The 13,825-nt window shown below is 44.5% G+C and overlaps 1 protein-coding gene across 4 annotated transcripts in view; it reads right to left on the bottom strand.

Annotated features, from left to right (window-relative positions):
• LOC115017197 (aryl hydrocarbon receptor-like) overlaps positions 1 to 13,468 on the bottom strand; it is a 47,692-nt gene extending 34,224 nt beyond the window's left edge. For 2 of the 4 annotated variants that reach the window (XR_003833228.1, XM_029445466.1), the window contains exons 1-2: positions 13,062 to 13,462; positions 6,850 to 7,037 (exon numbers count right to left, since the gene is read on the bottom strand). Coding sequence is in view for 3 of the 4 variants with exons in the window: in XM_029445466.1 (XP_029301326.1) it covers positions 6,850 to 7,037; positions 13,062 to 13,120 (247 nt within the window). In the remaining variant the exon portion in view is untranslated. Of the gene's footprint in view, positions 1 to 6,849; positions 7,038 to 13,061 lie in introns of all 4 variants that reach the window. The other 2 variants (XM_029445483.1, XM_029445474.1) reach the window with 2 other exon arrangements.
• Between the last annotated feature and the right edge of the window lie 357 nt (positions 13,469 to 13,825).

The following is a 13,825-nucleotide window of genomic DNA, read 5'->3' as shown; positions in this document are numbered from 1 at the left end:
CTAATTGTTTTGGGATTTTAGTTTCTTTTTGTTGTTTTTGTGAAATGCAATTAAAGATCTATTAGTTTATCAATTAAGTGAAATAAATAAGAAGTTTAAGTCTTAAAAGTGACAAAGAAAAGCAGGTGAACTACAACAGGTCAAAGTAAAAGCGTATAACTCAGCGCCTGCATGCTTCTGCAGTCTGATTTGCACACACACACACACACACACACACACACACACACACACACTGGTCGTCCCCAGATGCCTGAGCAGGTTTGTACACGACCGCCTGTCTGCTGTGTTTTGAGGGTCTGCAGGTGATGTAATCTGCCTGCAGACAGCAGCACTTACTGCAGGACGTATTTCAGGACGTTCCTCTTTAATACGCATTAAAAACACCTTTCTGCTCTCTGATTGGCTCGTTTGTCACATTGTTTCCTCACCTTCCCTCTCTCGAAGTACCTTCTCTTGTATTCTGCTCTTTACTCTGAGTGTGAAAGATCTTTGTGTGTTCTGCCAATAGAAATATTGATGCTCAGTCTCTTTAGGGATGTTCATTCCAGAAAACATTTTAATATAACTACAAATGACTCGTTCTTTATGTGATAAACGAGCATAAAAACAGAGATGATTGTGGGGACGAAGCCAGAACACTGGTGTTTATGAGCAGGGAGATGTTTTACACGACCACCTGATGCTCTAAGATAAGCTAATATTCCAGGAGTTGGATAAAGAATGCTGGAGTTTCCTCCAGCTGCTCTTCAGCCTCAGGACACGAGCAGGTCCCACTGAACGCAGTTAAACTGTTTCCTGACGGCGGTTAGCAGGACTCCTGCCAAACAGTGAATCTGCAGCAGGACAAACTCGTGTTACCGCTGTTATGTTATGTTTTCTTCCCGTTTGACATGTACATTGTCGCCATGTGTGAACCCTCAGCAACAACCGCAACAGGGAACGCAAACACCGGTTTGTGTCTGTCAGCGCCCCGTATCAGAGCTGTCAGTCAAACGGCGGAGAAAAAGCAGAATGGGGAGGAAGTGAAGGCTCAGCGAGGACACTCCCATCAATCCTGTCCTGTAAACTATTCCACTTTGCGTTCCAGATACATTACATGCCTCCTGCAAACATACTGCGCACTTTAAAAGCACATCTCGGTCTGTTGCTTTAGTGTGCACGCTTTGCATTTACACTCTTTATAACCGAACATGTTGAATTAGTTCAAAGCAATTTAGATAATTGTTTCATTGTGTCATTAATCAAGTAGAAGCACAGATAGTTCCCAAATGTTTTTCTGTTATATATCATAATAAAAGTATTTCTTTTATGTTTAATGGACAAAATAAGTGATTTTCTGACCTCTAGGTTATTTATTATTTCATCTTTAAACATTTTATAGACTACGAGCTGCTCCTGGAGCAAATCAAACAACACATTTTGGAAAAGTAACCGTTGTTTTGCCTGTAAATGCCCGTACTGCACGGTGACCCCTTTGCACCCCCTCCCGCTGTCGTTGACCATGAGACAGGTCAGAGGTCACGCCGGGGGTCAGAAAGAGGAAGTTCGATCGGTTTCATTCTGCAGGGAAAACTGACTGAGGCCTGAAACTGCGGCTGCAAACACATCTGGAAAACGCATGAAGGACGAGGGGGGAAGGGTGTGTGTGCAAGAAAACACTGAATGTGTAACAAAGAGTGTGTATACATGCATGTGTGTGTGTGTCTGTGTGTTTCCTGAGGCCCAGCAGAGGAGGGAAGTTCAGCCGAGCTATTATAAGACCACAAATTACGGCTCTCCACAGCCAGAGATCTGCTCTGCTGGGCCTCACCAACCGAAGACCAGAAAACCTCTCTGGAAAAATGTGGCAGCTTCAAATCCATCGTTTCAAATGAATACGAAGAAGGAAAAGAAATGATTGACTCAAACGTTTCCTTCTCTCTTTATCTGCAGGCAGTGCAGCGTCTGTCATCCTTCCCTTTCACACGCGTCGTCACCTCTCAGGTGAGCTGAAGCTGAAGCAGTAATGATCTGTGTGGCTGTCTCTGCAGGTTGTTAAGTTCCTCTCTGTGGTCTGAAGAGATATGAACAGTTCAAACAGCGGCTCGGCCCCCTGAACCCGTGTGCTATGCTTCCTCATACTGTTCTCAATGATGTGCAACTAAAGTTCTGAAAGTGCAAAACGTTAATGCAAGTTAACGAAGGCTGTCTTCGTCACATGGAGGCAGGAAGACACTAAAAGCAGAGCTGTGTTTGAAGACGAGGGAGGTCTGGCTCACAACATGTTCAGAGTGGAACAATGGCGGCGTTGTGAGCGGCGGCCATGGGATCGAACCCTCGGGTGTTTCCCATCGGCCCCGCCGGCCCCGTCCTGCGGCTCAGGAGAGATGGGGACGAGGGGACGGACACAGAGCGTTCCTTTCTCAGCCACATCCTGCTTGAGCGACCCGCCGGCCTGGCCTTCCCATGAGCCTTTACACTCCCGGGTCGTCTTTGTTCACTGAGAGGCATGCTGGGAAATTAACCCTCAGACACACTCTGACTGGTGGGTTTGGTAACGCCGCAATCACAAAGAGGGATTCACTGCGGACGTCTTTATGTCTGACAGACGGACTCTTCCTGCTTTACACCACACGGTACAGTAGAACATATGAATACATCGTGTAAACGTCACGTTACTGAAACTGCCTGATAATCACATTTCATTTCACTTCCTGTTCTGCTGCCAACGTTGTTTTCATTTATTTCTATAACATCTTTGTGAACCTCGTCCACGCTTGGAGACATTTGAATGATTTTCTGTCTCTGGTGGAGAGACGTCAGAGAGACGTCAGAGAGACGTCAGAGAGACGTCTCTCTGACGTCTCTCTGACGTCTCTCTGAGGATGGAGAGAGACGTCAGAGAGACGTCTCTCTCCATCCTCAGTGAGACGTCTCTCTGAGGATGGAGAGAGACGTCAGAGAGACGTCTCTCTGAGGGTGGAGAGAGACGTCTCTCTGACGTCTCTCTCCACCCTCAGAGAGACGTCTCTCTCCATCCTCGAGCCAACCTGCAGACAAATGATGGGCTTTGATTTGCTGCAGCTTTGTGATTATGGTGCGTGAGCTTCTACTTGTGTAATATATGAACATACTATATGACTTTCTCCTACTGCACTCTCTTGGTGATACATATCTTTAAGTCATTCACAAGTCATGAAAAGGTCGGTGGAGGATGCCCAGCGAACACCAGGCTTCTCAGCCTCGGAGGTCTTGTGGTTCGTCCGAATTCCTCATGAAGAATAATGTAATTGAGGAACTCCTGCTGGCATCAGCGTCTGGCCGGCACAGAGGCCACACACAGCAGCGCACAGCAGCGCACAGCAGCGCACAGCAGCGCGGCGCTCACAAAGGACATGTTCATGATAAGTGGAGAAGATGCAGCACTCTCCAGAACACGCTGTTTAGATCGTAAAGCTATGAATCATGCTGCACTTCTTCATGGAAAATGTGCTCCCAGATAGCAGCTAAGTTTAGCTTCAAGAACATCAAAACCACTTCCTGCCTGTCGCTGTTCCCCCAACAGGCTTTTACATAATGTTTTTCTCTGTTTTACACGGTCTTTGGGGTTTGGACTACAAGCGTCAACATGGCTGACAGTCCTACTGTGTCCATACTTTCTGGACTTTGTGTTTTGCTGCTCTGCGTTCATTTTAAACTTTGTAAGCGAGAGAAGACATCGAGCAGCTGTGTTGTATCAGATTCAGCAATACCTTTTAAATCACCTTGTAAAACTTCAGTTTATGGACTTATTGTTACATGATGTCTTTTATCTTTACGCTCTGTCCTCGGCCTTTTATCTTGTGCTGCCCTCTCCACTTACAATCGGACTTTTTATTTGAACGTTTAAGTGCTTTTTAAACTTGTATGTTTAATGTTTTAAAAGCTGCGTATGCAAATAGGGTTTACTATCAGAGAGCAGCAACGAAAGAGACGAAGAGAGAAATGATGGACCTTTGCAGCCTACACCCTCACATGAAGTCCATCACAAGGCTTGTCTGCTCCACACATCTGATTTCAACAGATAATAAATCAAATTATGAAAGAAAAATGACTTCCTGAGCACGACGCACGGCATCTTCTGCAGGCAATAATGCTAATGCAACTCTAAAATGTAGTCAACCATGACAAGGACGCAACGCAGAGTCCATAGTGCTCTCTGGATTCATCTCAATAAATGTGTTATTGCATATACTTTGAATATGTACGTCAAAAACAAGCCTCAAATGTGGAAAATCACACGCAGCACAATGCACTTCAGATGGAGTCTGATGCACTGGGAGTCCTTTGAAGCCGGAAAGAAGAAGTAAAATTGGGGACCTTTAAGTGTGTGTGTGTGTGTGTGTGTGTGTGTGTGTGTGTGTGTGTGTGTGTGTGTGTCGGAGAGCTTCATGAATGCATAAAGCCCGAGTTGTCCGGGTGCAGTTCTGCCGTGCGAACAGGCCTCCCCGCTGTAACAACAAACTGGAGTCCTGCTGCGTTTGTTTGAGCTGGAGGGGGGGCCGAGGAGCTGCGAGCTTCAGACGTAGGAGCCGAGGAGGAAAAGGCCGAACAGTTGAAGGAAAAGGGGCCCCGGGGTGCTGCGGGGACCGCCGCAGGAAACGGGCGGGACTCGGTGGGAAGGGAGAGTGACGGAGCAGCGGCCACGGGACGGGTGGGAGGAGAAATGCATGTTTGTGTCTTATGAAAACTCAGATCCTTCCTCTCTTTATCTCCAATAAAGTCAAAACACGACCTCGTGGTCGACACAGAATGTAACAGGAAACATATACAAGCTTCAGATAAACGTCAAATCATCTGTTTAAATGGAATAAATGTACTTTATTTAACGCTGAACGCTCTTTACTCTGTTTACATGTCATGGTGTTAAAGTGGATCTTTACTTCAGAATAAGACAAAAAGTTACTTTATTCCTCACATTACATTAAATAAACTGTTCAATCAATTATTAACATTACTAACTGTTTATTGTAATATACATATTTATTGTTATTTATTTTGTAATATAATGTGCACATTTTTAATATATTATATTACATTTTAATTTAATTAATTTTAATATTATAAATATTATTTTATTCCTCCCAGGATAAATAAAGTTTTTTTATTAACTAATTAAAAGTTGAATCTCTACTTTATAAATAGTTTACATTTATAATACAATAAATCTGAATTAAAACCCTCCTTTGTTTCAAAATAAAAGCCCTGAGTGCAGCTGACAGAACCCAGAGCCTGACGCCGACGGTGTAGCCTGAGAGTAACCAGACTCCCGGCGCTGCATCCAAACGCATTTCTTCAGCCGACACAAAGCGAGCGGCGCTGCCAAATAATTGATGACTGCAAAGCAACGGCTCTGCTGTCTGTTTCCTTTGGCAACAAGTCAACGCTGCTGGAACAAGAAGAAGAGTCTCCACTTTGTCTTGATGAGGCAATAAGTCCGTTTCTTTACACTGCAGACTCTGAAGCGTCTGTAGGGGGTTGATCGGGTGTTAGTCAACGCCAGTGACGCATTGATTACACGCCAGCGGCGCAGATTTCTGGCTCACTTTGCAGCTTGTTTCAGAACAAAAACTTCCATTGATGAAGAACTCGATTTCAAGCCAAGAAAGTGAACGCTAGAGCGGTGTTATTATTCAGGGGTTGGTAATATATCACCTCCACGAGATGTTCGTTAAAACGATGAAACGCTCAAATTAGGAAGTAAATATGTTCCGCTTAAAAGAAGAGCGGAACAACGTCGCAGGCAGAGCAGGAATGGGTTTACGAACATTCAGAAGTCCATTTACATTTTAGTGTAAATAATAATCCGATCGAGGTTCAGAGTCCAGGCTCGCACCGACGGCACCGACGCTCCTTCAGTTTGCCCGTCGGGGCCGGGAGCTCCATTCGGCTACATTCTTCTCGCCGTTAAACAAAAACAAAGCCACACCCAAGAAGAGCAATAAGAGTCTACCCACAATGCAACTGGTGGCTACTAAAGACACATGCTTTCATGCTAGTTTTGGGGGAAACTTCTTTCAAATGTTTTCTCTAGAATAAAACTGCAACAATAATAAATATAAAATCAACTTTTTCTGATCCTAATCGTTATTTTTCATTTGAAAATGGCGTAAAATGTTGTTTTCATGGCGTCAAATAAGGAGATGTTCTGCGTTTCTGTTTTATATCATATTAAAGTGAATATCTTTGGAGAACAAGACATTTAAAAACTTCACTTTCACTTTGAGAAACTGACGTTTTTGACAAAATGTCGAAAACAATCGATAATAAGATGAACGGTTACGTAGAAACGAACAGCTGCACGTCCTGTGTGTGATGGAACACGCCGTGATGGAACACGCCGTGATGGAACACGCCGTGATGGAACACGCCGTGATGGAACACGCCGTGATGGAACACGCCGTGATGGAACACGTGCAGACAGCAGGTGTACTGCAGACTCGACACTTCTCCTTCCACTTCACACCTCCTCTTAATGAGGTCAGCTCCAAATGTACGGTAAGCCAGAAGGGCCAAATTTCACAGTCCTGCACTGATATAGCCTTTCAGCTGGTGACACCCCCCCCCCCCCCACACACACACACACACACACACACACACACACACACCGCTGTAAATAGGAACCGTGTCTGTCAGGCGGTCTGGATGTAGTCGCTGATGCAGGCGGAGGAACAAATCTGAGTTTCTCTCGGCACACACACACACACACACACACACACACACACACACACACACACACACACACACACACACACACACACACACACACACACACACACACTCTGCCTTCATGTCAGAAGACTTATTAATGTATAAAATAAAGACACTCACCGTTGAAGAAGCTCTTGACCTTCAGGTACCCGACGCTGAGGCGCAGCACGGACAGCTTGTCCAGCCGCGCCCTGACGTCCTCGGTGAAGGGCAGCAGGCTGGTGAGCTTCTCCAGCTCGCCGTTGAGCCGGTCGCGGTGGCGTTTGGACGGGTTGGACTTGATGCCATCGGGAGGGGGTGGTTTGGGTCTGCAGACACAGAAGCAGGATGAACACAGAAGGGTCAGAACAACAAGAACTCTTGTTTCTGGAGAAGAGGCAGATGATTCACGGCAACAGAGACACGAGGGTGGAAAGGTTTGAGCTTCAGAAAGGTCACGACGAGTATTACAAACGAGCTTGAGGCTAAATGTGCTCGTTACACCGCCGTGTGTGTGAATCAGTGCAGCTGGGATAAAGTGAGATGACACACACACTCTACCAGGTGGATGTTTCAGAGAGACGATATATTTATGGAATACGGTTGTAAATTCCTAATATTCACATGAAACCTGCTTTAATTCTGATTTCTTTCTGGAGCTTTGGTTGAAATGTTTCACTAGAAGCAGAATTATTTCAGTCGCACGTCTAAGAAACACGATTCTGTGAAACAATCCTACGATACAAAAGTGTGAGAAGTGAGTTCAGGTGCTTCGCTGTGACACGTTGTCAGGACTAAAGGGTTCAGCAGAGCGGGTTTGTTGTTACTCCTGGAGACTCATCAACATCGCCGGAGACCTAAGGCTATCCCACTACCCAGCATGCAGAGAGCAGGTCAAAGGTCAAAGGTCACTGATGTCATATCATCTGCACAATGTTTTTTGTTAAATGCACGACAGGAACGTTTGTCTTGTGTATTATAAACGGACGACACCCGTGTGTCACTGTGCAACTCAATAACTGATCCTTGAATCATCTGTGCAGGGGGGTAAATAACCCCTGAGTGTTTGGCTGCAGGTCATCAGAAAGCAGGTGTGTATCTGTATCCGGTGAGCAGAGGTAAACCCGGCGGCTTCTCGTGCGTAACTGAAAGCAGGAGGTGTGAAGCTGTGGAGCACCTCAGCCCTGGAGATAACGCTTGGTTTCTGGTTCACTTGAGTTCGTCCACAACACTGCGGCGGTTTTCACATCCGTGCACTTTAACCACAGTCAGATCGACTTTAAAAGGTGTTTCATTGTTTCTCAGACTTAATAATCTACTTAAAAACGCCACATTCTGCTTTGGGAACTTGTGATTTTACTATTTAACGAGATTATTTAGACCAAAAATAAACCAATTAAACAACAAAGTGTTCTGCAGAATAACAAAACAACATATTTAAAAGAATCTGTACAGATCGGGTTTCAATGTGTTGCTCGAGAACACTTCAGCAGAGCATCTGGTTGTTGTGGGAATTGAACCTGTGACCTCCCAGTTACAGGTCGGCCTCACACAGAGCAGCTGCACGTCTGCTGGTTCTCAACTTAAACCAGGTTCAGATGTTCCTGCTGATGACTCCGCCGGGGATTTTAGGTCAGGTGAGGCCAGTTGTGAAGCTAACTGTGTGTGTGTGTGTGTGTGTGTGTGTGTGTGTGTGTGTGTGTGTGTGTGTGTGTGCACCTGCATACTTTCTAGACACTGTGACTGGTACCTCCCAGTTGTTAATGAGATGTAAACAGTTGAGGTTTTACCTGCCAGCATACTAATGTATAACTTTAACTGCTTTAAATGACTTCAGCGCTCTCACAGTGTCGCTAAAAATAACACGAAGAGGAAGAAACGTTGTGAAATAAGCAACACTCAGATGATATACAGTACAACAACCACAGTGGGGAAGAAACACACCAAGCAGTCTGAAGAAAGACCCAGAGGGAGGTTTTAAAATACATTTACAGGCTTGTAGCCGATTGCAAAATATGTTAGATGAAATATAACAACCAACGTGGGAAGATATACAAGAAATGAATGTGTAGAAGAAGAAGAGTTACAGCTTCATGTCTGATTCCACTGGTTATAAGCTGACTGACGAAGCAACAAGTCTGGTAGAAAGAAGGAGCGTGAGGAAGAAGAAGAAGAAGAAGAAGAAGAAGAAGAAGAAGAAGAAGAAGAAGAAGAAGAAGAAGAAGAAGAAGTTCACAGGTGACCTGCTCTCACAAGAGCCTGAAGAGAAAAGTTTCCATTATAACAAACTAAAAGAAATCTTCTGACTGTTACTTTGACCCTTGATGTCTGCGAGGGAGACAGCTCTCGGACTGTAACATAAATGTGTAGAATGTGGACCCCCGCCCCCCCCCCCCCCCCCCCACCCTGTAAATGAGACATCTGCTTCCAATAATACTCCAGAACACGACATATCTGAAATCGAGGCGAGATGCTATCGCTGCATTCCTGACGGCACAACTCCCTGCGAGAACAATGAGCGTCCAGTGTTGTTGCCGCTCGTTTTATCTACCAAATCTGCCCTGGAAGAGGCGTGTGTGTGTGTGTGTGTGTGTGTGTGTGTGTGTGTGTGTATGTGTGTGTGTGTGTGTGTGGGGACTTGGGTTTGTTGGACTTGAAGAAACCCTCCCCTGCGTTTACACAAAGGCACTTTGTGTAGGACCGGCAACGACACCTTTGCAGAACAAAAGGCGCTCTGCTCCTCTGCTGGAGTTATGAAACGTGCTTCTGATGTAAATCACTTTTAATCGCTTCGTTTTAAATAAACTTGCTTTTTCTTGCCGAAGCTATTTCACATGTTGCTTTACAAACAATAGCGACGCATGAATAACGGCCCCATAAAACATCGTAATTAACATCTTGACAGTTTTGAGAATTACATAACATTTGGTACGACTATAAATTATAAGCACGCTGCGGTTTCCAGTTAAAAAGCCACTTATGGGATTTTCGGGGCGCGATGAGGTGCAGCATCTCAAAGTACCTCGTTTCAATCCTCTGATCTTTCTACAGGACGCAATATGAAATATAAAAGCAGGTTTTTAAATGTGAGGATTTGCTTTTATATCATTTTAAAGTGAATATCTTTATGTGTTGGACTGAAACTATTAAACACTCTTAGTTATTCCACTATATTATGAAATATCTATAAAATGACTTCCTGCTCAACTAGCACCAACTGCCAAAACACAGGAAGTAGATACCAACAAAATAAAAGCATGCATGAAACAAAACATCAGTGTGTTTTGATGTTTACTGAAATCTGATGTCCGTCACATGTCAGTCACAAGAAACAACAGCGTGACCTCCAATAAAACAAAACCAAATGCATGTTCCTTATTTTACTGAGAGCTCACTCTTTTATCTACTTTTGGCTGTTTTGCACGCCAATATTTAATATTCTGGACGTGTTATAGGTCCCGTATGTTAACGCTGCAGCATTAGGGTGCACAAATGTTCCCAGGTGTTATAACTACATCCAAAGATGCAGAAGCTTAAAGAAGAACTTTGTTCTGCATGCACGATTGTTCGTCCACACGTCAGCACGTTTTCCTTTTCCTTGCAGATACCTGTGGCGTCAGAGTCAGACGATGAAAGAGTGCGAACGATTCGTGATCGGGGTTTTTTATATATTTTGGAACCAGATCCAGCGCTAGACTGGAGCCGGGCCTTATCGCCCAGCATCAGTGTTGGACCTCTCTGAAGCTCTTGATCCCTGCAGCCAACGACTGCAGAAGAGGCTGTGAGCAGCAGATACAGAGTTTAACGCTCACACATGGGGGTAATGTACAGGTGTACACACACCTACATCAACCTTTGTGTGTGTGTGTGACTTTCTCACACTCAAATCACCATAAAGTAAATGTTCTACTTTTACAATGCAGTGTAAACATAAAGGTAACGTGCCTGAGGGCAGACGGCTGTAGCGCCGCCTCCAGACCCGCCTGTGCGTTAAACTGTCTCTCTCTCGCTCACACTCATAACTTACTCACCATTTCCTAAACAACGCTAACGATAAACTCCCTGAGAGCAACTGTTCTTAAAAACAAAAGGCGAGCGAACAGTTATGTAAGCGTTCGCGTGACACAGAACTATGTTAATTTGTGTTGAGGGAGGGAGGAAAGAAACAAACCCCCCCAAAAAAACACCCAGAGACAGAAGGAAAGACAGGAAAAAGTATGTTGTGGCAGTCGGAGGAGGAGACATAGTGCGAGTCTCAGATTACGCCATCCTCCCTCGCTCCCTCCTCCCTCAAGGAAACATCGCGTGAGAGCGCTCTCGCTCCACGTCCTGATTATGATTAATGCAGGTAGTACCACACACACACTGAAATCACGGTTCTGGCAGGGTTCTGACCCCAGGCCTGTGGTTCTGTATGGAGCAGTTAACACTCCCGTCTGGCTTGTTAAAGTTAAAACATCACAAACTGGGAAATTCACAGTGGGGAATAGTGAGAGCCGAGGTTCTGAGAGGGTTCTCTGCAGCAGCGTGAAGGTCCAGGAGAACCCGTTTGTGCTTCAGAACATGTCTTTGCAGCAGGACTAGTGGGTCTTTAGGGAACCACTCAAGCATGTTGCACTAGAAAGCATCTCCAATAAGCAGCACCGATAATAAACTGGCACGGTGCTCAACAGAACTTCTATCTTTTCGCCGAATTGGTTTGTTTTCTATTCCAACAAGTGGCTCATAATCCTCGTTCACTTCCTGCATTTGGGTCGTATTATGTTCTCACTGCGATTGAACCGCACTAGAGTTGGATTAACTGACTACATGTGGGCCTACAGCACCATGAAGAACCCTTCAGCTCGCTGCTCCAGGAGGTTCTTTACAGCGCTTTGAAAGGTTTCCTGAGGCCACACGTAGGGTCTCTCTCCCGCTTCTCTGCAGCACCACTAAGGGTCTACAACAACCTAATTGAGTCGCCTCTCTAAAAGTCACGAGGGGTCTAAGAAGAGATATTTTGCTGCGGTGCTGGACCATTGTAAAGTACTAAAACACAGATCTTTTATAAATGTTTGCAGTATCAAAGGTCATTGGAAGAACTGTGTGCATGGTGCATTAAAGAACATCCCAAAAAAAAGGTTTTTACAGCACCATTTGGACGTTGTTCGTGAAAGAAAGGCCCTAAATATGCATTAGAAACCCTCGATAGAGCCTCTCTACAGCACATCAGGGGTCACTGAAGTCTGAACGTGGGAATATTCTTTAAAAGTTCTTTATAGTACCTTAAAGTCTCGATGTACGAGAGCATAGTACTTCATTCCTAAAGAACCACTGTCTTCATTTACCCCCTCTGCTCCTGTTTGAAGCACATTATTCTGTAGAAACATTAACAAACGGTTAATTAAAGCATAAAACCCTGAAGAATGAATTTCACTATTTCAGAATGTGCAGCAGCGGTTCTCAAACTGTGGTCTGGGGCCCTTCAGGGGTTCTCGAAGGGGAATCCAGCAGAAAACAAGATGCGTTTGAAATGCACTTTGATCAGAAATAGACTCATAAGAAGAAGAGATGGTGAGTTGTACTGATGTGGGGGTTTCCTCCCCGCCTACAGAGCACTCACACAAACTCAGTATCATATCAAATCTTCTCAGGAAAGGAAGCGAAATAAATAAGTTAAATGAGTTCCTGCAGTTTCAAGCATTTGAACACATGAGTGTAGGAGTCTCAGACGGTATAATTAGATTTTAAATAAGACTGCAGCAACAGTTTTCCATGCTGGGGAGGCCTGCAGTGTTGTTGGACTTCAGCACTCCACATTACCTCCTGGCCAACATTGCATAACCACAGCAGGGAAAATAGACTTTATGGCCTTTATGGATTCAGGACAATGTAGCTACTGTTGCAAACACTGAGTGCAACGTATGACCTACTACACTCTTATTACCATGTAACAGGCAGTAATGCACACTGACTGACTCGTCTGGACATGTTTGCACAGCTGTAACCGCCTAAAAAAGAACAATCTCTGGTGTATATGAATAAAACAACACACAAAAACAGATTTTAATGCAATAATAGCATCAGAAAGTCATTAATGCATGCTGTTTTAATGAATAATGAATGAATATTATTGTGAGTAATATATACATCTGAATCACAAGCTACATTATTACAGTAAAGAGGCAGTAAGGTCACCAGAGCGCCTTCAGGAATATCATATTATAGACATACCAGAGAAGCCATAAAGTCCACAGGACAATGGAACCATTGTGTTCAAGCTTCGTGTGAACCCAACACACACTTTGACATATAAAAGGAATAACTTCAGCAGCTTTACGCTCGTTTCTCTGTATTTATGCTTGTTTACTTACATTTTCTGGACCGGCTTCTTCCGTTTCTTCGCTGCGTAAAGCGCCGTGTTCGCCAGCATGGTGGTTCCAAACAAAGTGCGCGTTATCCCGGTTCTGTGTGTGCCAACAGGTCCCGAGCTGCTGCTTCACTTCCCTCGAAAAGCAAAACGACAAAAGCAAAGTATAAGAAAATGCCTCTTTACGTCCGCGCTCGGTTTGCGTCTCACGCGCCTCTGAGCTGAGAAAACTCACTTCTCGTGCACTTTAGTTGCTCTAAACGCCCGCGAGACGTTGTCTTACTATTACAACTTTTCATAATCCACACCTTTAAGTATTTCCACGCCGATTTACCGCAAATACCGTGACTTTTACACGTTTAAAAAAAGAAAGTCCCCGGAGGATTTTTATGTAAGTCCTCCGCCTGCGCGTCACCCCCGTTGTGATTTGACAGGGCTGCTGCCGCGCGCTCCCGTGCACTCATGTGTGTGTGTGTGTGTGCGTGTGACACTGTAGCGCGAGAGCAGAAATATTTAAGGTGGACCAAATGTGGGCCAACTGAGACTGACACTGCACATGTGGAGGAACTGGAAAACTGCATTCCTCCTGGGGAGACCTTAAAGAGATGTTCCTCCTCTCAAGTTACAGGGTTACAATAAATGTCTTATTTTTATTGGCTTATAAAATATGTTGTTAATGATTCTAACAATAGCGACAATAATAACAATACATGTAATGTAATAATAATAACAATAAATGTAATGTAATAATAATAACAATAAATGTAA

This window comes from Cottoperca gobio, chromosome 2, assembly GCF_900634415.1.
Source record: "Cottoperca gobio chromosome 2, fCotGob3.1, whole genome shotgun sequence".
NCBI classification, from domain to species: Eukaryota; Metazoa; Chordata; class Actinopteri; order Perciformes; family Bovichtidae; genus Cottoperca; species Cottoperca gobio.
Note: the sequence above shows the minus strand (reverse complement) of the source record. Positions and strands in the feature narration are given on the sequence as shown.